The sequence below is a fragment of the Balaenoptera ricei genome, chromosome 7 (genome assembly GCF_028023285.1).
Source record: "Balaenoptera ricei isolate mBalRic1 chromosome 7, mBalRic1.hap2, whole genome shotgun sequence".
Taxonomy (NCBI): Eukaryota; Metazoa; Chordata; class Mammalia; order Artiodactyla; family Balaenopteridae; genus Balaenoptera; species Balaenoptera ricei.
Window position 1 is genome coordinate 114,278,976 of NC_082645.1, and position 24,884 is coordinate 114,303,859.

The window sequence follows — 24,884 nt, forward strand, 5'->3', positions numbered from 1 at the left end:
TACTACTAATAGAAACTTGGAGTCATTGATCACATTTGGAGGCCCTAATCAAAATATAATTTTGTTTTTATAGGCCATGTTATAATTTCAATGAACAAATCAAGGTTCTTTGGACTCAGAATAGAGCCTGGTGAAAAAATTTTGCCAGAACACAAAGCAACAATAAAATTAAATAAAAGACAGGGTTTTTTTTTTTTACTTTAAATTTCAGCAAAGATCTAATGACTGACCTGACTTGTTCTGACGAATATTAGGTCCATCATCACCTGCTTACTTTTGTCCTCCTTTCCTTTCACCTTTCCATCCCAACAGAAGTGGATCCAGTACTCAGCACTAGTCTTCTTTTTGGGGAAATTGCTCCATTTCTTGGTGGGCTGTTGTCTTTATCTAGTAGTCCTTCAGAAATGGTTTGTGAGAATTACATTCTGTGAGTTCTTGCATTTAAAAATCTTCATCTTTAAAGTCCACTAACTTCAGTGGTAATTTTCTGTATTAGTTTTTCCTGAGACATGATATATACCCTTTCTGTCTGTAAAATTTCTTTTATTTCAGGAAAGTTGTCTTAGTGATATTTTTGAAAATGTTCTCTATTTCATATATGCAGTTCCTTCCTTCAGGAATATCAGTTATGCCAATGTTTGATCTCCTTCACCTACCTTTCATATCTGTTTTCCCTATAATCTTTTTATACTCTTAGTACGTTCCAATTTGATTTTTTCCCACTTCTCTCAGACTTTTCTCTATGATCCTTATTTTTTTCAAATAGTGTCAGTTCTTCATTAGTTATCTCCCATATGACTTTTCATTTCTATGATGGTTTTGTTTTTCTTTTCTACTTATTTCCTGTTTTCTACGTCTAACACACTAGTTTTTATTTCCTTTTGTGAAATTTATTTATTTTGTATGCACTTGGATCTTTGCTTTAAGCTCTTCTTTAGTGGTGATATTTTCATAAATTTTTGAGTTCTTGCTAATATCTTTGGTCAAGATAGTCATTTCTGTGTCTGTATACTTATAAAGTATGTTTTATCCTTCTGCCATTTCCCTTTCTTGTTCTTTTCTTCCTTTTTACATGCAGTATTTTTTTTAGTGGAACACCTGGAATGGCTTCTCTCCCCACCTTCCCCCCCTGCATCTTTGAATAATGAGTTCTTAGATTTTAGCATTATAGTTTTTAAGTTGGATATTATAAAATGCCATTTGTTCAGGTGTTTAAGCCCTCCATTAACAAGCATAAGATGATCATTTTTGGCCACTCCAGTCTCACCAAGTGGGAGTAGGATGGCCACTGTGTTTTAAGTCTGCCTCACAAAGACTGTTACTGAGACTTCTACCCACATATTAGAATGTGTTTCTCTTCATATTAGTTTAATTCTCTAATAAGCTCTATATGATCTACTTTGTTGTTTATACTTCTTCCAAAAACTGTGTATGCTGTTGGATTATATGTATGGTTAATTATTTTACATGTTTTTTTAATACTGTAGGAGAGAATCATGTGAAATTGTGTTTTATAGGTAAAAAATGGTCAAATATATTGGTAATTTCATATGGATCAACATAATATATGATTAACCTCTTTATATCATTACTTGCCATTCTTGAACCCTTCTGAGTCATCTCTCAGCTGACTTGAATTGCACATAGTTTTTTTCGGGAAGGAAGTAGGAAGTATATTTCATGCCTTGTTAATAAATTAGTTGGGATTCTTGGAGTCTTAGCTTTGAATTCAGAGGAATCATAACTGTGTCCTCAGAGGTACTAAAGTCTCTCAAATGTAGAAGTGAGTATTACTGTGAGTGGGTCTTAAGTATGACAGTGAAAGGCCCAACCCCTCGCTTGCACTCCTGGTCCCCAGACGATGTGCACAACTCTAGAATAATAAAAGCAACGTTATATCCCAACCTCATAAGGTGTCACCTCCCCATTTAGCCCGTCAGTACACTATACGTCATTCTAATCAGTGAATTCAGTGGGCGTCTCTACTTCTGTAAGGTGAAATTCTTGATTACAAACAGTATTATTGAGTGAGGTAACATAATAGCTTAAACAGCATTTGGTAAATCTATGGATTATGGTGTTTATAAGCAAGGTGGGTAGAACAAATGAAGACAGCAAACCCAAACCCAGAATTAGTGTTTCTTTTAATGGAGAAAGATTACTGTCCTCTCCATCATAGAAGAGCTCAGTGAACTAAATCTGCTCTCAGCTGGTTGGTGGGTCCTCCTGCCATGGTTCCGTATCAGGGGCACAGAGTTGGTTGCTGCTGCTGGACAGCTGGCGTCCTGTAAGGGTTGGTTAGCATTAGTGAGAGGAAGCCCATGCTGTGGAGCTCATTTCCTGTTACCAGGTACTTTGTTCTGATGCCCATTGAGCAAGCACTGCAGTGCCTGGGGAAGGGGGTTGGTTGACATTCTCAAGGTCATCTTGCCTCCACAGTGGGAGTCTTTTTCTGACCATTCTCATGGAACACAAATAATCATACTCTGGGCCTATTGCAGTCGGCCCGTTTCTCCGTGTCTGTTCCCCAGATGTCTTTGTCACCAGTCCTCCGCTCTTCCTTCTTTTAGGTCCCTGTCCATCTGGTTAAACATGTAGCCTCTGCCCATCAGGCCATCTTTCCTCAGCCAAAGTAGACCATGGATATATTGCTTGCAGTTCTGCCTGCAGGGAGGACGTTTCTGCTCTACTGTCTTTTCACAGACCACCGCTTAGGATGGATATGCCATCATAGTCCATTTACGACTTGTGACAATGAAAGGCCAGTTAGAACTAGGCATCCAAGGTACTCAGACCTTTCTGCATCTTCCTATATCTTGTGTTTCCTAATCTTGTATTGCTATGTATATACATATATGAAATATATATATATATATGGTTTGGTTCTCTTGAGTGTTACTCTTTCTGATTAGTACTCCTGCTTTTCATGTAAGAGACTTAGTAAGACTCTGAATTCAACAATATAGTGGGCTTCCCTGGTGGCGCAGTGGTTGAGAGTCTGCCTGCCAATGCAGAGCACACGGGTTCAAGCCCCGGTCCGGGAAGATCCCACATGCCGCGGAGCAGCTGGGCCCGTGAGCCACAATTGCTGAGCCTGCGCGTCTGGAGCCTGTGCTCCGCAACAAGAGAGGCTGCCATAGTGAGAGGCCCGCGCGCTGTGATGAAGAGTGGCCCCCACTTGCCGCAACTGGAGAAGGCCCTCGCGCAGAAACGAAGACCCAACACAGCCATAAATAAATTAAATAAATAAATAAATAATTAAAAAAAAAAAAAAAACAATATAGTGACTTATCACCCTTGGATTTTTATTTATTTATTTATTTATTTATTGTTTTTTGGGTTTTTTTGTTTATTTTATTTTATTTATTTATTTTTTATACAGCAGGTTCTTATTAGTTATCTATTTTATACATACTAGTGTATATATGTCAATCCCAACCTCGCAATTCATCCCACCACCACCACCACCACCACCTGCCCTGCCACTTTCCCCCCTTGGTGTCCATACATTTGTTCTCTACATCTGTGTCTCTATTTCTGCCTTGCAAACCAGTTCATCTGTACCATTTTGCTAGATTCCACATATATGCATTAATATACGGTATTTGTTTTTCTCCTTCTGGCTTACGTCACTCTGTATGACAGTTTCTAGGTCCATCCGCGTCTCTACAAATGACCCATTTTCATTCCTTTTTATGGCTGAGTAATATTCCATTGTATATTTGTACCACACCTTCTTTATCCATTCATCTGTCGATGGGCATTTAGGTTGCTTCCATGAGCTGGCTATTGTAAATAGTGCTGCAGTGAACATTGGGGTGCATGTGTCTTTTTGAATTATGGTTTTCTCTGGATATATGCCCAGTAGTGGGATTGCTGGGCCATATGGTAATTCTATTTTTAGTTTTTTAAGGAACCTCCATACTGTTCTCCATAGTGGCTGTATCAATTTACATTCCCTTTTCTCCACACCCTCTCCAGCATTTGTTCTTTGTAGGTTTTCTGATGATGCCCATTCTAACTGGTGTGAGGTGATACCTCATTGTAGTTTTGATTTGCATTTCTCTAATAATTAGTGATGTTGAGCAGCGTCTCATGTGCTTCTTGGCCATCTGTATGTCTTCTTTGGAGAAATGTTTATTTAGGTCTTCTGCCCATTTTTGGACTGGGGTTTTTTTTTTAATATTGAGCTGCATGATCTGTTTATATATTTTGGACATTAATCCTTTGTCTGTTGATTTGTTTGCAAATATTTTATCCCATTCTGAGGGTTGTCTTTTCATCTTGTTTGTAGTTTCCTTTGCTCTGCAAAAGCTTTTACGTTTCATTAGGTCCCATTTGTTTATTTTTGTTTTTATTTCCATTACTCTAGGAGGTGGATCAAAAAAGATCTTACTGTGGTTTATGTCAAAGAGTGTTCTTCCTATGTTTTCCTCTAAGAGTTTTATAATGTCCGGTCTTACATTTAGGTCTTTAATCCATTTTGAATTTATTTTTGTGTATGGTGTGTGTTAGGGAGTGTTCTAATTTCATTCTTTTACATGTAGCTGTCCAGTTTTCCCAGCACCACTTATTGAAGAGACTGTCTTTTCTCCATTGTATATCCTTGCCTCCTTTGTCATAGATTAGTTGACCATAGGTATGTGGGTTTATCTCTGGCTTTCTATCCTGTTCCGTTGATCTATATTTCTGTTTTTGTGCCAGTACCACATTGTCTTGATTACTGTAGCTTTGTAGTATAGTCTGAAGTCAGGGAGTCTGATTCCTCCAACTCCGTTTTTTTCCCCCTCAAGACTACTTTGGCTATTTGGGGTCTTTTGTGTCTCCATACAAATTTTAAGATATTTGTTCTAGTTCTGGAAAAAAAGGCTTCTGGTAATTTGATAGGGATTGCATTGAATCTGTAGATTGCTTTTGGTAGTATAGTCATTTTCACAATATTGATTCTTCCAATCCAAGAACATGGTATATCTCTCCATCTGTTTGTGTCATCTTTGATTTCTTTCATCAGTGTCTTATAGTTTTCTGAGTGCAGGTCTTTTACCTCCTTAGGTAGGTATTCCTAGGTATTTTATTCTTTTTGTTGCAATGGTGAATGAGATTGTTTCCTTAATTTCTCTTTCTGGTCTTTTGTTGTTAGTGTATAGGAGTGCAAGAGATTTCTGTGCATTAATTTTGTATCCTGCAACTTTACCAAATTCATTGATTAGCTCTAGTAGTTTTCTGGTGGCATCTTTAGGATTCTCTATGTATGGTATCATGTCATGTGCAAACAGTGACTGTTTTACTTCTTCTTTTCCAATTTGTATTCCTTTTATTTCTTTTACTTCTCTGATTGCCGTGGCTAGGACTTCCAAAACTATGTTGAATGATTGCGGCGAGAGTGGACATCCTTGTCTTGTTCCTGATCGTAGAGGAAATGCTTTCAGTTTTTCACCATTGAAAATGATGTTTGCTGTGGGTTTGTCATATATGACCTTTATTATGTTGAGGTAGCTTCCCTCTATGCCCACTTTCGGGAGAGTTTTTATCATAAATGGGTGTTCAGTTTTGTCAAAAGCTTTTTCTGCATCTATTGAGATGATCATATGGTTTTTATTCCTCAGTTTGTTAATATGGTGTATCACATTGATTGATTTGCATACATTGAAGAATCCTTGCATCCCTGGGATAAATCCCACTTGATCATGGTGTATGATTCTGTTAATGTATTGTTGGATTCTGTTTGCTAGTATTTTGTTGAGGATCTTTGCATCTATATTCATCAGTGATATTGGTCTGTAATTTTCTTTTTTTGTAGTATCTCTGTCTGTTTTGGTATCAGGGTGATGGTGGCCTCGTAGAATGAGTTTGGGAGTGTTCCTTCCACTGCAATTTTTTGGAAGAGTTTGAGAAGGATGGGTGTTAGCTCTTCTCTAAATGTTTGATAGAATTCGCCTGTGAAGCCATCTGGTCCTGGACTTTTGTTTGTTGTAGGATTTTTAATCACAGTTTCAATTTCATTACTTGTTATTGGTCTGTTCATATTTTCTGTTTCTTCCTGGTTCAGTCTTGGAAGGTTATACCTTTCTAAGAATGTCCATTTCTTCCAGGTTGTCCATTTTATTGGCGTAGAGTTGCTTGTAGTAGTCTCTTAGGATGCTTTGTATTTCTGTGGTGTCTGTTGTAACTTCTCCTTTTTCATTTCTTTTTTTATTGATTTGAGTCCTCTCCCTCTTTTTCTTGATGAGTCTGGCTAAAGGTTTATCAATTTTGTTTATCTTCTCAAAGAACCAGCTTTTAGTTTTATTGATCTTTGCTATTGTTTTCTTTGTTTCTATTTCATTTATTTCTGCTTTGATCTTTATGATTTTTTTCCCTCTACTAACTTCGGGTTTTGTTTGTTCTTCTTTCTCTAGTTCCTTTAGGTGTAAGGTTAGATTGAGATTTTTCTTGTTTCTTGAGGTAGAATTGTATTACTATAAACTTCCCTCTTAGTACTGCTTTTGCTGCATCCCATAGGTTTTGGATTGTCGTGTTTTCATTGTCATTTGTCTCTAGGTAGTTTTTGATTTCCTCTTTGACTTCTTCAGTGATCTCTTGGTTATTTAGTAACATATTGTTTAGCCTCCATGTGTTTGTGTTTTTTACGTTTTTTTCCCCCCTGTAATTGATTTCTAATCTCATAGCGTTGTGGCCGAAAAAGATGCTTGATATGATTTCAATTTTCTTAAATTTACTGAGGCTTGATTTGTGACCCAAGATGTGATCTATCCTGGAGAATGTTCCATGTGCACTTGAGAAGAGAGTGTGATCTGCTGTTTTTAGATGGAATGTCCTATAAGTATCAGTTAAATCTATCTGGTCTGTTGTGTCATTCAAAGCTTGTGTTTCCTTATTTATTTTCATTTTGGATGATCTGTCCATTGGTGAAAGTGGGGTGTTAAAGTCCCCTACTATGATTTTGTTACTGTTGATTTCCCCTTTTATGGCTGTTAGTATTTGCCTTATGTATTGAGGTGCTCCTATGTTGGGTGCATAAATATTTACAATTGTTATACCTTCCTCTTGGATCGATCCCTTGATCATTATATAGTGTCCTTCTTTGTCTCTTGTAATAGTCTTTATTTTAAAGTCTATTTTGTCTGATATGAGAATTGCTACTCCAGCTTTCTTTTGATTTCCATTTGCATGGAATATCTTTTTCCATCCCCTCACTTTCAGTCTGTATGTGTCCCTAGGTCTGAAGTGGGTCTCTTGTAGACAGCATATATATGGATGTTGTTTTTGTATCCATTCAGCGAGCCTGTGTTTTGGTTGGAGCATTTAATCCATTCACGTTTAAGGTAATTATTGATATGTTCCTATTACCATTTTCTTAATTGTTATGGGTTTATTTTGTAGGTCCTTTTCTTCTCTTGTGTTTCCCACTTAGAGATGTTCCTTTAGCATTTGTTGTAAAGCTGGTTTGGTGGTGCTGAATTCTCTTAGCTTTTGCTTGTCTGTAAAGCTTTTGATTTCTCCATTGAATCTGAATGAGGTCCTTGCTGGGTAGAGTAATCTTAGTTGCAGCTTCTTCCCTTTCATCACTTTAAATATATCGTGCCAGTCCCTTCTGGCCTGCAGAGTTTCTGCTGAGAAATCAGCTGTTAACCTTATGGGAGTTCCCTTGTGTGTTATTTGTCGTTTTTCCCTTGTTGCTTTCAATAATTTTTCTTTGCCTTTAATTTTTGCCAATTTGATTACTGTGTGTCTCGGCATGTTTCTCCTTGGGTTTATCCTGCCTGTGACTCTCTGCGCTTCCTGGACTTAAGTGGCTATTTCCTTTCCCATGTTAGGGAAGTTTTCAACTATAATCTCTTCATATATTTTCTCGGGTCCTTTCTCTCTCTCTTTTCCTTCTGGGATCCCTGTAATGTGAATGCGTTTAATGTTTTCCCAGAGGTATCTTAGGCTGTCTTCACTTCTTTTCATTCTTTTTACTTTCTTCTGTTCTGTGGCAGTGAATTCCACTATTCTGTCTTCCAGATCAGTTATCCATTCTTCTGCCTCAGTTATTCTGCTATTGATTCCTTCTAGTGTATTTTTCATTTCAGTTATTGTATTGTTCATCTCTGTTTGTTTGTTCTTTAATTCTCCTAGGTGTTTGTTCTTTAATTCTTCTAGGTCTTTGTTAAACATTTCTTGCGTCTTCTCGATCTTTGCCTCCATTCTGTTTCCGAGGTCCTGTATCATCATATCTGTCATTATTATGAATTCTTTTTCTGGAAGGTTGCCTATCTCCACTTCATTTAGTTGTTTTTCTGGGGTTTTATCTTGTTCATTCATCTGGTACATAGTCTTCTGCCTTTTCATTTTGTCTGTCTTTCTGTGAATGTGGTTTTCGTTCCACAGGCTGCAGAATTGTAGTACTTCTTGCTTCTGCTATCTGCCCCCTGGTGGATGAGGCTATCTAAGAGGTTTGTGCAAGCTTCCTGATGGGAGGGACTGGTGGTGGGTCTTCTCTCAACATTCTTATTCAGCATCACATTGGAACACCTGCTAGTGTTGGTGGGTCTCCTGCAGAGGCGGGGAGTGGCTCACCATGGGGACAAGGACACTGGAAGCCGGATTTTTATTTTTGTTTATTTATTTTGTTGCCGTCTTAGCCTGGCAGCTGCAATAGATTCAAAATAATTTTTTGATACACATAGGAAGTCACTGAGTTTCCATCTTAACCTGGAATCAAGACTTTAGAGGTTGAACGTGTAATTCTTTTGTTTCCACCGTCTTTTCAGGTTCTCTAGGTCTCTCACTGTTTCTGTGAGCTCTTTGGTATCTTTCCAATAAATTTCTTTTCCATCTGGAGTTAGCTTCTCATGCTTACAACCAAGAACCCAGACAAACACATTAGTATTAGGAGATGGATGTAGAGAATAGAACCTCAGGAACCTGTGAGAATAATTAATTGTTTAGGTGGGCTGGAGGTGACTCAGGTCCCAGTAATTTTCAAAATATTAATTTCCAAAATGTCCTTCAAACTTCAGAGGTGACAACTGGTTCCCCAGATCCTCAACAGGAACTGCATTCTAGTGAACACAGGTCATAATGTTGTCATTTTGAAAATTAATGAGACCTGAGTCTTTAACTGTCTAGATTCTTGGTTGCAAACAGGAGAAACCAACTGTGGTTGGAAAAGGTATTTATTAGAAGGATACTGAAGGGCTCATAGAAACAGTAAGAGTCTTGAATGTCCTGAGAAAGTTATGGGTAGGAACAAAGGCCAGTCCGGAAAGCCAAGAACAAGAAGTTCAACCATAGTCTTTTATCAGGATTAGTTTGACCACAATGGCAACGGTTCTTTAACGGTTCAACCACTGCTCTTGCAGGACAGCATTGCCATTGGGTACTGCTACCACCACTACTTTCAGTGGGAACCACTCTAGCTGCCGTGAGTCCTAAGCACCTCTTTATGTTTGTGTCATTCTCTTCACATTAAAAGTCTTGAATTGAAGCAGAGTCTAAGTCATACAGTGTGCTGGCTTTCACACTAGTTTCACAGTGTACTAGTTTTCGTAGAGTTAGAGGAGTCTTCTATAAAGAGATGCCAGGCATTAAGTAGGAGGCTTCTGTAATGGGAATTGTAGTCCTTTGGTCCACTTACATGCAATGTGGAAGTCTTCCTTTCTGATTTGTATACCTTTTCTTTCTTTTTCTTGCTTTATGGTTCTCACTAGGACTTCCAATACCATGTTTAATACTATTGGTGAGAGTGAACACCCTTATCTTCCTGATCTGGAGGAGAGCATTTAATCTTTCATTATTAAGTTGAGGACCTTCCTGTTCATTACTCATTTGCTGAGTGTTTTGATCATGAATAGATGTTGAATTTTGTTAAATGCTTTTTTGCTTCTATTGAGATAATTGTATGTGTTTTTTCATTGTTTGCTAATTGATGAATTAAATTGATTAATTTTTGAATGTCAGACAGATCTTGAATTACTTGGTCTTGAATGTTGTATTATCGTTTTATATATTGCTGAATTCTATTTGCTAATATTTCATAAGAATTTTAAGTCTATTTTTCATGAGGGATATTGATCTCATGTGTCCTTTATCTGATTTTGGTATCAGGGTAATGCTGGCTTCATAAAACTAGTTAGGAAGTGTTCTGTCCTATTCTGCATTCTGAAAGAGTTTCTATGGAATTAGTATTAATTCTTCCTTGAAGACTTAGTAGCATTCTCCAGTGAAACCATCTGGGCCTGGATTTTTCTTTGTGGGAACATTTTAAACTATGAATTCAGTTTCTTTAGTAGATAAAGGAATATTTAGGTATTGGTATCTGCTTGAGGAGTCTTAGGCAGTGTGTGTCTTTCAAGGAGTTTACCCATTTCATCCAAGATGTTGAATTTGTTGGCCTAAAGTCGTTCATAATTCCCTTATTATTCTTTTAATACTCATAGGCTCTATAAAAATGTTCTCTCATTCCTGATATTGGTAACTTCTTCCTTATTTTTCTTGATCAGCCTCACCAGAAGCTTACCTATTTTATTATCTTTTCAAAGAATCAGCTTTTGATTTTATTGGTTTTCTTTATTGTTTCTCCATTTTCTATTCATTGATTCTTATTTCTTTATTATTTCCTTCCTTCTGCTTACCTGGGATCTAATTTGCTTTTCTTTTTTCAGTTTTTTAAGGTAGAATTTTAGGTCACTGACACATTTCTTCTTTTCTAATATGAGCATTTAATGCTGTAAATTTCCCTCAAAGCACTGCTTTAGCTGCTTCTCACAAACATTGATATGTTGTGTTTTATTCAGGTCAAAATATTTTCTAATTCTCTTTTTACTTCTTCTTTAATCCATTGGTTGTTTAATTTTCATATATTTGTGGATCTTCCAGATAGCTTTCTGTTATTTTTTTCCCATGTATTTTTGCTATCTTTGGCTTTTTGATGTGCTTTCTGGGAGATCACCACCTACGTTTGAGGAGAAGGCACTGGTCTGAGCCACCATTGTATGTGAAATGCCTGCAGGCCACCTGGAGCCCACAGGTCAACCCACAGGCTGCCTTGAGCCTGTGCTGGTGGGCAGGTGTATGTGTCAACAGTGGGCTGGTCTCTCTTGGCTGGCATATGAGAAATGGGGCCAGCCGTTCTGCCACCACTGCCATGTTCCAGTAGTGAGGCTGAAAATGGGAATTTGTTAAAAGTCTGCATGTAAGGCAACCACATCCCCAGTCCCACTCCACCACTGTGTACCTCAGAACTCTAGTAGCCAAGCATCTATCCTTATGTAGGAAACAGAATCTTCTTCAAAGAAATTGAATGGCCCCAGAGAAGACCCTAATGCCAGAGCTAAACTCCTTGCAGGAATTACTGAGGGTGGATTCCTGGATCACGCTGGTGGATGAGTAGACCTATGCAATGGAGGAGGTAGCCTTCCCTGGTTTCCCCAACACCCTCAACAAAGTCGGCTGTTTTGAGACTTATGTCACGTTTCCGTATTGACTATCTATATTCAGCACTTAACTTTAGACTTGTGGTCTGTATGTGGCATGCCAATACTTAGAAGAATCGAGAATTATCAATTTTGATGTATGTGTAGATGTCCCACAGATAAAAGAGTGAGATCAGCCCTCTAAAAGATGGAATCCTACTCATAGCATCAGGACTGTCCTATTAAATGCAATCTTACTTTTAATGGACCAGTACCCTAAAATGCGAATGGTCGTTTGCTGGGTGACTGGATTAAAGATAATTTAAATTTAATTAGTAGAATTGTGAAATAAATAAAAACATGAGATCTAAGCTAGTAAGCATGACGTAAGGTATAGGCACTGTGAAACTAATGATTTAACAGCAAACTGGGTTGATCAGAATTGTCTCTAAAGGTGTTTACAAGAGAAATAATTGACAAAAGCGTTTAATTCTCCATGAAGAACAACTGCCAGAGACCTAAGAAGGGCTGTCTGGCCCTACTCCCTGGGTCAGAATTCCTGAGGAAAGGTAAAATTATGCTGTAGTCATGGCGTTAACAGGACAAGAGTATCCTCATCTCTTCTGCTCGGCCCCCCCGTTCACTGGTGATGGTGTTCCTTCTGGGGGAGGGGCAGGAGGTTTTGAAGACTTTCTTACTACCCTCACTTTTAGAGAGGAATGGGTCGCCTATGTTTCATTACTCACTAACATGCTTATTCCTCTCTGTCCTGTCCACAGGCAGCTGGCTAAGAGTCTTGGGCAGGCTGGTGAAATAGAGCCTGAAACAGAAGGGATACTAACAGAGTATGGAGTGGATTTCTCTGATTTCTCTTCAGAAGTTTTAGAATGTCTCCCTCAAGGCCTGCCTTGGACAATTCCACCAGAGGAATTCAGCAAGAGAAGAGATTTAAGGTAAATATCTGAAACTCTTTAAGAACATCATGTTTCTTAGTATGAGTGTGTTTCGTGTTTGGTAATTGCAATCATTGTTGCTTTTGTTGTGGTCATCCATTTACAATGCTTGGTGTCAGTTTATCTCTTGTAAAAATAAAATACAGTGTGTGTGTGTTTGTGTGTGTGAAAAAAAAAAAGGTAACTATGTGAGGTGATGGATGTAAAATATCCTTCTTCTGGTAATCATTTCAAAAAATAAATGTGTCAAATCAAAAAAAAAAAAAAAAAGAATATCATGTTTCTATCTTTCTGCCTTCTAACTTAACTCTCCTAGGAGCTGGCCTCAGATATTCCCATCTTTCCACCAACATTAAAGTTCTGTACAATTGGGAACTAAGTGCTCTGTACCAGAGGTTGGCCAATGATGACCTCCAAGCTAAATTTAGCCCACTGTTTATGTACAGCCTGTGAGCTAAGACTGGTTTTCATATTTTTAAATGGTTGAAAAAAATCAAAACAATTTTTCATGAAAATTATATAAAATTCAAATTTCAGCATTCATGAAGTTGCATTGGAACACAGCCATGCTTATTTGGTTATATATTGTCTATGGCTATTTTTTTGCACTACAAGAGCAGAGTTGAATAGTTGCAACAGAGGCCATATGGCCTGCAAAGCCTAAGATATTTGCTCTCTGGCCCTTTATAGAAGAAGTGTGCTGACTTTTCTTCTAGTCCATGCTGTTATAATTTCAAAAGGTGTAGCTGCCACCTTCTTTTCTCATTGCTATGCCCCATAGGTCTGGTCAAATAAAGACAGTGTTATCTGGTTAGAAATGCCTTCCTTTAAATGGGCCTCTTCAGGCACAGAGCAAAGGATTCAAGACTTCTGTGCTTGGAGCTTCATTTTAAAGCTTTACTTTTAGGTCTGGAATTTGTTGGAAAGTACTTTTGTGGTATTTTTTTAACAACATCTTCTTTGAAGATGTTTCTTCATTGTGGGATGTTAGTTCTTTTCTGATATTTCTCTTCAGAATTTGGTTTCAGTACTGGCATTCATTTTGGATGCCACATGGAGATATTTAGAACCAAGAAACTTTTCACACAACCCACTGAGGCTGTGGAAGGTTTTTTGCTAAGGTCATCCCGTGTCAGAGTCTTTTCCGCCACACTTGCTCACTTTATGCAGCTGAACTTATGATACCTTAAGCTCTTGGTGCCCATTACTCCACCTAGTTTGAGAAACCTCCTTTCCGGCTCCCTCTTGCTTTTGTATCTTTTAGGAGTGTACTTCTTTTCTTTTCTTGCCGCGGATAGGCAAGGAAAAGGAGTTGACAGTTCCCTTTCCTGCTTGTTAGTAACTCTGATGGAACACACATTATATTTGAAGTCAGTTAACTCAAGTTGCCTTCCTGGCTTTCAGCAGTAACCACTGTTCAGAGAACTCCTGGTCAGTCATCTTGTCAGGGGTTTTGAGATGTTGAGTCCATAATCTTACTCTCTCTGAACCTTCACTTTCTCATATATAAATTGAGGGACTTGTTTTCTGAGATCTTTTCCTAAATCTAGGAATCTATTTAAAATTTTTTAATAAGAAAAGAAAGTTAGAATGGATGGCTGAATTTTGTTGTTTGAAGTGTAAGTTAGTATAGCCCTTCTGCAGTAGCTATTAACATTTTAAACCTACTTACCCTTTCACCTAAAAACTCTATTTACAGGAGTCCATCCTCCTCAAAGAAGTGTTTTAGGATGTACGTAAAGAATGTTCGTTGCTCCTTTATTATAAAAGTGACACTGCTGATGTCCATCATTAAAGGAATGGTTGAATAACCTATGTCATATCAATAAGATAACATTCCCTGCAGCTGCAAAAAAGGAACCATTTCCAGGTGGCCTTCCTAAAAGGATGGCCATCATATATTGCCATCATGTAAGGATGATGGCCATCATATATTGCGAAGTGAAAGTAGCAAGTTTCAGAACAGTATGGATATGAGCCTAGTTTTTTATAAAGTCAAATAATATAAAAACGATATAAATGTGTATGTACATATATATACATGTACACATAAAAGTATGTTTGCAAAAAAAACAGTTCTGGAAGGAAATGCATTGAACTGCCGACAGTGATTATTGTGCGTGGACTTCAGTGAAGTGCCTATCACTTCACTTATAGGGAGGCAATATTTTACGTTTCATTTTATAAATTACTCTGTTATTCAAATTGTTTAAAAAAAAAACTTCTATAACTTTAAAAAATTATAAATGGAAATATCAGAAGAGAGAGGTGCTCAGTCTTTCCTAGCCTGACTCCTAGCCTGCAGATGAATAATAATAAGGCATGCCAATAGTCCTAGAAGCCAGTATCGCTCAGTTCCCCTCTCATGGCCCCGCCTTGCCTTTTTCTTTGGCCCCCATTGCCTTCTGAGTTAGACCACAGACTAGGAGGTCTTGCTCTGCAGAAGTCTTCTGTTAAAATATACCTATGTGTCCTGCAAGAGGATCCACAGATACAGGGAGCTTGTGGGATGCTCTCTGCTATTAGCACAGTAACAGGGAATTTTTTTTTTTTTTAATCACTTTAACTTCCAGAAACTTTTTACCTGCCCATTATCCTCTAGAATTATTTTTCTAAAATTCAAATCTTATTCTTTTTTTCTTCTTTTTCTTTTTACTCCTTTGGCTTAAAATCTTTCAACTGCTTCCTGATGCCTAAAGTAGTAATCTCTAAACTTTGTTGAACATGCATTCCCTGTAACATATGTGCCTTTATTTTAAAATTACAAGTGTACTTACTACTTTACTAATTTATTATATATGCTATTAATATACATAAAAGTGGAAAAATGAGAAAGAAATAAATTTTAATATATTTTTATTTTACTTTAAAAAGGTATAGAAAACTGTTCATATTGTTAATCCTACTTTTGGTGAAAGCAATGTGATTGAATATTCTTTATTTTTTTATTTTGCTTTAACAACTTGCAGTGTGGAAATACAGAGGTCCGGTTGTAAGTTTTATATATTTTGATACTTAGTTTTGGTTTTAATGGTTATCATAACTGAAAAAGATATCTTATATCTTAAGAAGAAGTGAGCTCAACTTACTAAATCATAATACTTATTTTTCAACCCTGTTCACTGATTATATTCAGATTCATTTTGAAATCCAGCTAATAAACTTCCATCTTTCATGATGTCCGTCAGTTCTTGTGGACTAATTGAAAGGTGCTGCATTTTTAGATTTTTTTAAATGATTTCATAATCTTCGATTATTCTTCAATTGGCATCTTTAAAAACTGGTTATAAAATTCTGTTAGAAAATTTAAGTGTATAGATATGAGCAGATTTGTAGTTTATAAGATTAGGTCATTTTAGGTCCCCAAATTGCATAACAATGGAAACATTTCAAAACATCCATTTTTAGAATTTTATATTAAAAACTTGAGTTTCTTGTTTTATTTTGCTTTCAAAAAGCAATAACTTTTTTTTTTCTTTTTTTTTAATCGTTGTTAAAACATCACTTTTACCTTGAAGGGACAGATTAAGTGTGTTTAGTTTTTTCTAAGTATCTGCTATGGACCATATGATTGACAGTCATTGGTTTTTGGTTTTTTTTTTAAGGAATTCCTTTATTTTTATTTATTTATTTATTTATTTTTGGCTGTGTTGGGTCTTCGTTTCTGTGCGAGGGCTTTCTCTAGTTGCGGCAAGCGGGGGCCACTCTTCATCGCGGTGCGCGGGCCTCTCACTATCGTGGCCTCTCTTGTTGCGGAGCACAGGCTCCAGACGCGCAGGCTCAGTAGTTGTGGCTCACGGGCCTAGTTGCTCCGGGGCGTGTGGGATCTTCCCAGACCAGGGCTCGAACCCGTGTCCCCTGCATTGGCAGGCAGACTCTCAACCACTGCGCCACCAGGGAAGCCCCAACAGTCATTGTTTTGAAATCATAGTGTGGCTGATGAATTCATGTTAGGAGCACAAGAAATGTCAACTTTGCTATTTTCATGGTATTAGTGGTATTACTATTATTAGTTCAATATTATCTTCAATCTGTGGATCTTTGCAATAATCTTTTTTAGCGACTTGCCTATTTTGTAAGGATTAATTTAGCTAAAACTAGATAATTTTCATAAATCCATGGTACTGGACATGCGTAAATACCTATTGTTCACAGTTGGCTGAAAGTATAGGAACCAACAGAAGTGCCAGTATCATTCATTGCCTTTTGTGTTCTGGAACACTGACTCTCTTCTCACTTGAGGTACACCTCACTTACCACCTGATCCACACACCTTGTGAGGGTGCCAGGGTTAATTCATGGTTAATTTCTTTTTACAATAAAAAATAGAGAAGTACTTAGTATGCTGAAGTGTTTGGATCTGATTACCTTTTCCTTCTCTTTGACTGGTCTTTTAATAGATTTATTTCATTTTTCAATCAACAAATTTATGGAACACCATCCATGGGCAGTAGAAATTCACCAGTGAACAAAAATAGATGTGGTCTCTGTTCTTGCGGAACGCTCAGTCTTACAGCAGAGGAGCATGAATATAATGTTTTAAGCAATAGTCAAATATGGAATTGTAATGGAGGAGAGAGATACTTGGTACAAGAGTTTGTAATACTGTGATTTCTTCTGCTCAGAGGTCCAGTGCCTTCAAAGAGGTTTTATCAATATTAATTTTTCTAGGAATGTCAAAAGAACTAGAAATAAGTCCTAACACACACTAAAAAACATATGCTATAAATAAATAATATGTATTCTGGGAACTCCTAAATAAAACTTTTTTCCTTTTCCTCCCTTCTCTCCTATATACTTTATTTACATATATTATTTATATATCTCTCTGTATAATATATATGTGTATATATAATATATGCCAAGTGCTCAGTTAATCACTGGAAATACAAAGACAAGTAAGGCCCAGCCCTTGTTCTCCATGACTTTACTGTTCCTCAGGGAGGCAGATTTATACTCAGATAAATTACAGCAGAGGATGGCAAGTGCTGTAACATTCATATGAACAAACTGCCAGCGTCACTGGTGCTTGAGCTGAGATCTGAGAAATGAGCAGGCATAGGGGGAACTAGAGTGACTGAAGTAGTTCTCAGTTTAGCGATAGGCTGTGGCTGCAGAAAGGGTGGTATGTTCCCCTAAGACTCCCAAATCCTATTGTAACAGGGCTCTCACAACTCCTATGGTTTTGATGGCTTCTTGACCCCCTCTGCTGGGCCACCCTGCCGTGGAGCCTACAGTGTTACCCTGGCTCTAGCTACGTAAGGACTTCTACATACCCGTTTAGGTTTGGTATTTGAACGATTATATTTGGAACACAAAAGTTCCATCAATCTTTAAACCTCATAATCCAATTATGTCAGTAAAATTCCAGTTTTTTAGTCCAGTGGAATTGGGGTAATATTTTGCAAACTGAAGTTGAGAGAAATAGTGTTTATTTTGAAAAGAAAAATGGTTGGTTAGCAATTTTCAAGAAGCAAGGCTAGTGTGAACTCCTAGGGGCAACAATCTGGCCCTTCTGATTGCGAGCATTATTTTTCTGGACCTTCGGCTCCAGTCTCTGGAGAATTGCTGCTTGCATGGCCTAACCTGCAGCTCTCCTTAGCAGGGCATCTGAGGTTTAAAAAAAACAAACAAAAAAAAAAAACATGCAGCGCCGATACTGCAAGCCTTTGGGGTTCAGGAAGAGAATATATCCAAGGAAACTGCTTAAAGGGGATTGCACCAGAAGTCCAAGAAACCCCAAGGTTATTTCTGAGACTGGCTCCAATTATTTTCAATTTCATTCATATTGTTTTGTTTCCTTTGTTACTAAACTGGAAACAAAGCTTAAAAGCTCAATTAAAGTGGAAAATGAAAACCTAAATTATTAGAGGGGGAAAATACCACCCTAAACTGATTTTTATATTTTAGTAGTATTGTGGAAGTTTGGATCATGTCACTTTTCAGTAAAACTATGAGCTTCCTTGAAGGGGAGGCGGTTCCTATAGTTTTTCACAGGAGAACTTGTAGATATCTATTTCTTTACTATTCCCTCAATAAAAAGGAAGCCCAGTGACCTCCACCGGACCATTACAAATGTGAAACTTGGCATATAAAATTGCTTGCTCTAAATTTTCCAATTGCTTTCTTTTTTTTTTTTTTTTTCCATTTAATGTCGTTCTGCCAACTAGTGATTTTATTATTATAAACAGGACATTGTATTCACTTTTAAGAAGAAATATGAAGCTGGAGGTAAAATTACAAACTGCAGCTTCTCGGTTGCCAAAACAGAAAACAATGAGCTAAAAATACTGAGCACAGAAAGGGTGCTGTGGTGAGAAATACTGAAATATCTTCAAGATTGAACTGTTCTAGATAGACAGAAATTTCCTCTCACTCCAGGTAAAACCAACCTTGAAATAGCAACTTGAAAGGAGAGACATATAATACTAACCTCTTTCAGGTCAACCCTTTTGTGGGAAAGCTTTCAAACATAACTAACATTAAATGACTAATCTTGCTGTTTATGAGGAAGTCCAATCTGATTAAATTGCCATTTAGAAAAGGTTCCTCTGGTGAGGGAGTGTGGCAGCCCAGAAAGAGCACTAGAAGTTAGGGACTGGCTGGGTGACCTTGGACGAATCAGCTAAATTTGGGGAGACAGAGAGAGCAGTTTCATCTTTTATCAAATGGATTATTTGACCAACTTAGGATTTTCCACAAGGTGTTGGTAGGTCACAAGTTCTTTGGGATTTTAATAGGTGCCATGGAGAACAAAGATTCCGTGGCTACCCATTTTTGGAAAACAGTGGGTTAATAGATTTCTTACAACATTTTTTTGTGGATCATCTCACGGAACTAGTGTTCCTTAGAATACACTATGAAATTGCTAAACTAAATATTTCAAAATGTATTAGCTCTAATGGTGTATAACTGTGTTTGAGATGTCCTTTTCTGAATTATTCAGAGCAAACTTCTTGGATTTGAAAGAAAATGGTATTCCATTGGTAACTGTCTTCCACATTTATCTGACAAATATAGACGGTGCCTCACTGTGGGCAACAGAAGAAATTCAAGGACTGTACTTTCACTCTCAGCTCTTCCGTTGTCAGGGGAACCCCTTCTTTCCTTGCCTGCTGGGAAGCAAGGTTAAATTGTTCTGCATTAAATGGGGGAAGTTGTCACTGTCATTTGAAACTACTGGCAACATTATTCCCTTCATGTAAATCCCAACTCACTGTTTATGAAAATACAAGAAATTCATAGATAATAATAAAGATTAATGGGTCCTAAAGTAGACCACTTGTGGATATTCTTAATTGTAAGTACTTGAGTAGTTTGTCAACATAAAATTTATATTGATAAATAGCAGTAAATCTTAGAGAACACAGATGGTCAAAGATCAGTAGATGTTATCTGAACAGGTAGAAAAATGCCTATTGACAGAGGAGACAGTATTTGAACTTATACTCAGAAATAATTTTATAGCATTGTGGAACTGTGAATGCACAGGAAAGATGATTAATTTCTATACGTTCTAAATACATGAAGTCTGTTTGGAAATTTTACTGTAATGATAAGAAAAAAATTTTTTGTGTGGGTGGCCTAGGATTTGGAGTAAACTAGTGAGATTTAGGGATAAATGTCAGAGTGGCAAAGTTTCTTCACTGTTTTTTATATTGATATATTCAAATGCAATAAAATTTACCTCTTTTAGTGTACAATTCAACAATTTCTTGGACAGTCTCAAAATTATGCAACCATCACCGCTATTCCAGAACATTTTCACCGCCCCCCAGAAGAAATCCTATACTTATTGGCAGTAACTTCCCCTTCCCTCTCCCCCCTAGCTCCTAGCAACAACTAATCTACATTCTGTCTCTATGAATTTTCCTATTCTGGACATTTCATAGAAATGGATTCATATAATAAGTGGCTTTTTGTATCTGGCTTCTTTGACTTGGCATAATGTTTTCAAGGTTCACCCATGCTGTAGCACAGGGGTCCCCAACCCCTGGGCTGCAGACTAGTAGTGGTCCGTGGCCTGTTAGGCACTGGGCCGCACAGCAGGAGGTGAGCGGCGGGTGAGTGAGCAAAACTTCATCTGCCGCTCCCCATCGCTTTCATTACCGCCTGAACCACCTACCCCCGTCCGTGGAAAAATTGTCTTCCACAAAACCGGTCCCTGGTGCCAAAAAGCTTGGGGACCACTTCTGTAGCATGTATCAGGACTTCAGTCCTTTTTACAGCTGAACAGTATTCCATTGTATGGATATACCACATTTTATTTACCCATTTGTTGATGGACATTTGGGGTGTTTCTACTTTTTAACTCTTATAAATAATGCTGCTGTGAATATTTGTGTACAGGTTTTTGTGTGGACATATGTTTTCAATTCTCTTGAATATACATCTAGGAATGGATTGCTGGTTCATGTAGTCAGTCTGTATTTAACCTTTTGCGTAACTGTCAAACTTTTTTCCAAAGTGACTGCACAATTTTACACTCCTACCAGCAGTGTGAGAGGCTCCATGGTCTCACCAGCAGTTGTTATCTGTATTTGTAATTATAGTCATCCTTATGGGTGTGAAGTAGTATCTCATTGTCAGTTTGTTAAAAAATCTTTTTCAGCTTTATTAAGGTATAGTTGACAAAAATTCTATATATTTAAGGTGTACAATGTGATGGTTTCATATAAATATACACTGTGAAATGATGACCACAACTAGGTTAATTAGCATTCATTACCTCATGTAGTCCTTTTTTTTTCTTTTCATCTCCCCATCCCCCTCATTGTGGTTTCAATTTGCATTTTCCTAGTGACTAATGATGCTAATGTGTTTTCGTGGGCTTATATGACCATCTGTGTATCTTCTTTGGAGAAATGTCTATTCAAATCCTTTGCCCATTTAAAAACTGGATTGTCTTTGTATTGTTGACTTGATAGTTTATATATTCTAGATACCAGTTTTTTATCACATATTTGATTTGTAAGTATTTTCTCCCATTTGTAGGTTGTCTTTTCACTTTCTTGGTGCTGTTATTTGAAACACAGAGGTTTCTAAATTTGATGAAGTCTAATTTATCTATTTTTCTTTGGTTGCTGGTGCTGTTGGTGTCATACCTAAGAAACCATTGGCTAATCCAAAATCACAAAGATTTGCACTTGTTTTCTTCCAAGAGTTTTATAGTTTTAGCTCTTTCATTTATGATCCATTTTTAGTTAATTTTTGTATATGGTGTGATATAGGTGTCAAACTTCATGATTTTGCATGTGGATATGCAGTTGTCTCATCACCTTCATTAATGTTGAAAAGATGGTTCTCTCCCTATTGAATTGTCTTGGCACGCTTTTTGAAAATCAGTTGACCATAGATGTATATGTTTATTTCTGGACACTGAATTCTGATCCATTGATCTATATGTCTATCTTTATGCCAGTACCACACTGTCTAGATTTCTGTAACTTTGTGGTAAATTTTGAAATTAGGAAGAGTGAGTCTTCCAACTTTGCTTTTCCTTCTCCCAAAGTTTTTTGACTATTCTGGGTCCCTTGCATTTCCATATTATTATGAGGATCAGCTTATCAATTTCTGCCACCCCAGAAGAAAAAGGAGCCTCAGATATGGATTGTGTTTAACCTTTAGATCAATTTGGGCTGTATTGTCATTGAATCTTCCAAACCATAAACATGGGATAGTTTTTCACTTATTAAATCTTTAATTTCTTTCAATGATGTTTTACATACTCAAAAGTATTCAAAAGTATACAAGGCTTACACTTCTTTTGTTAAATTTATTCCTAAGTGTTTTTTTCTTTTTGATGTTATCACAAATGAAATTTTCTTTATTTTATTTGCTGATTCTTAATTGCTAATGTATAGAAATAAATTTGATATTTCTATAAAAATCATGTAACCTGCAACCTTGTAGAACTCATTTCTTAGCTCTAATAGTTTTTTGTAGATACCTTAGCATTTTTCATATTTAGAAGATCATGTCATCTGCAAATAGGTACAGTTTTATACCTTCCTTTCCAATCTGGATGACTTTTATTTCTTTTTCTTACTCAGTTGTTCTGGCTAGAATTTCCAGTACAATCTTGAATAAAAGTGGCAGCAGTGGACTTCCTTGACTTGTTCTTGATCTTAGGGGGAAACCATTCAGTCTTACCACATTAATTATAATGTAAGCTTGGGGGGTTTTGGTGAAGGCAGTTCCTTCTGTTCCTAGTTTATTGAGTGCTTTTCTCATGAATGCTGTTGGATTTTGTTGAGTGGTTTTACTGTGTCTGTGATTTTTGTCCTTTATTAATATATTTCATTGACTTTTACATGTTGAACCTACCTTGCATTCTTTTTTTTTTTGAACATCTTTATTGGAATATAATTGCTTTACAATGGTGTGTTAGTTTCTGCTGTATAACAAAGTGAATCAGCTATACATAAACATATATTCCCATATCTCCTCCCTCTTGCATCTCCCTCCCACCCTCCCTATCCCACCCCTCTAGGTGGACACAGAGCACCGAGCTGATCTCTCTGTGCTATGTGGCTGCTTCCCACTATCTAACTATTTTACATTTGGTAGTGTATATATGTCCACGCCACTCTCACTTCATCCCAGCTTACCCTTCCCCCACCCCGTGTCCTCAAGTCCATTCTCTACGTCTGCGTCTTTATTCCTGTCCTGCTCCTAGGTTCTTCAGAACCATTTTTTTTTTTTAAATTTTAGATTCCATATATATGTGCTAGCATACAGTATTTGTTTTTCTCTTTCTGACTTACCTCACTCTGTATGAAAGTCTCTAGGTCTATCCACCTCACTACAAATAACTCAATTTCGTTTCTTTTTATGGCTGAGTAATATTCCATTGTATATATGTGCCACATCTTCTTTATCCATTCATCTGTCGGTGGACACTTGCATTGCTTCCATGTCCTGGCTATTGTAAATAGAGCTGCAATGAACATTGTGGTACATGACTCTTTTTGAATTATGGTTTTCTCAGGGTATATGCCCAGTAGTGGGATTGCTACCTACTAGTAGTGGGTCATATGGTAGTTCTATTTTTAGTTTTTTAAGGAACCTCCATACTGTTCTCCATAGTGGCTGTATCAATTTACATTCCCACCAACAGTGCACAACCTTGCATTCTTGATTATGGTGTGGGGTCCTTTTTATGTTGCTAGATTTGGCTTGCTAGTGTTCTTTTGAGGATTTTTGCATCTGTATTTCTAAGGGATCATGGTCTGTAGTTTCCTTTTGATATCTTTGTCTGGTTTTTGTTTGAGGATGATACTGGTCCCATAGAATGAGTTTTAGAAGAGTTTGTGAAGAATTGGTGTTAATTCCTCTTTAAATGTTGGGCAGAATTTACCAGTGAAGCCATCTTGCTCTGTGCTTTTCTTTATGGGAAGTTTTTGTTTTTTTGGTTTTTGTTTTTCTGTTTTTTAAAAATTATTAATTCAATCTCTTTACTTGTTATAGGTCTATTGAACTTTTCTACTTCTTCTTAAATCAGTCCCAGTAGTTTGTATCTTCCTATAAATTTGTCCTTCTTATCTTGGTTCTCTAATTTTTTGGCATTCAGTTGTTCATAGTATTCCCTTATAATTCTTTTTATTTCAGTAAGGTGAGTAGTAGTGTATTCTCTTTCTTTTGTGAGTTTAGTAATTTGAATTTTCTCCCTTTTTTTCTTGGTCCACCTACCTAAAGGTTTGTCAACTTTGCTGATCTTTTCATATAACCAACTTTTGGGTTTGTTTATTTTCTCTTTGTTTATATCTTCTCTAATTTATTTCTGCTCTAGTCTTTTTTCTTTCCTTCCTTGCTTGCTTGAGTTTAGTTTGCTCTTCTTTTGCTAATTTTTTAAGGTGGAAGTTTATGTTAACTGAGTTCAGATCTTTTAACTTTTTTGTATAGGTATTTACAAGTATAAATTTACCTCTAAGCATTGCTTTAGTTGCATCTCATACATTTTGGTAGGTTGTGTTTTCTTCATTTACCTCAAAATATTTTTTTATTTCTCTTGTGATTTCTTCTTTGACCCATCGGTTGTTTATGTGTGTGATCTTTAATTTCCATAAATTTGTGAATTTTCCAAGTTTCTTTTTGTTATTAATTTTGAATTTAATTCCATTTTGGTTGGAGAATATACTTTGTGTGATTTCAACCTTTTGAAATTTATGGAAACTTGTTTTATGGCCTGGAGAATGTTCCATGTACACTTGAAAAGAATATGCATTCTGCTGTTGTTAGATGGGCTGTTCTAAAGATATCTTTTAAATCTAGATGGTTGATAGTATCGTTCAAGTCTTCTGTTTCCTTTTGATCTTCCATATAATTGTTTTCTCTGTTATTGAAAGTTGGGCATTGAAGTCTCCAACTATTACAGTTGAATCGTTTATTTCTCCCTTCAGTTTGGCCAGTTTTTGCTTCATATATTTGTTGTTAGGTGCATATATGTTTATAATTGTTAGATCTTCCAGATGGATTGATCCTATTATCATTATAAAGTGTCCTTTTTGTCTTGAAATCTATTTTGCTATTA

General features: G+C 36.9%; 1 protein-coding gene across 7 annotated transcripts in view; it reads left to right on the forward strand.

Annotated features, from left to right (window-relative positions):
• The window catches only part of DIS3L2 (DIS3 like 3'-5' exoribonuclease 2), a 371,579-nt gene that overhangs the window by 173,881 nt on the left and 172,814 nt on the right, over window positions 1-24,884 (forward strand). For all 7 annotated transcript variants that reach the window (XM_059928940.1, XM_059928939.1, XM_059928944.1 and 4 more), the window contains one exon: window positions 12,179-12,352. In XM_059928940.1, coding sequence (XP_059784923.1) covers window positions 12,179-12,352 — 174 coding nt within the window. The remainder of the gene's footprint in view (window positions 1-12,178; window positions 12,353-24,884) is intronic.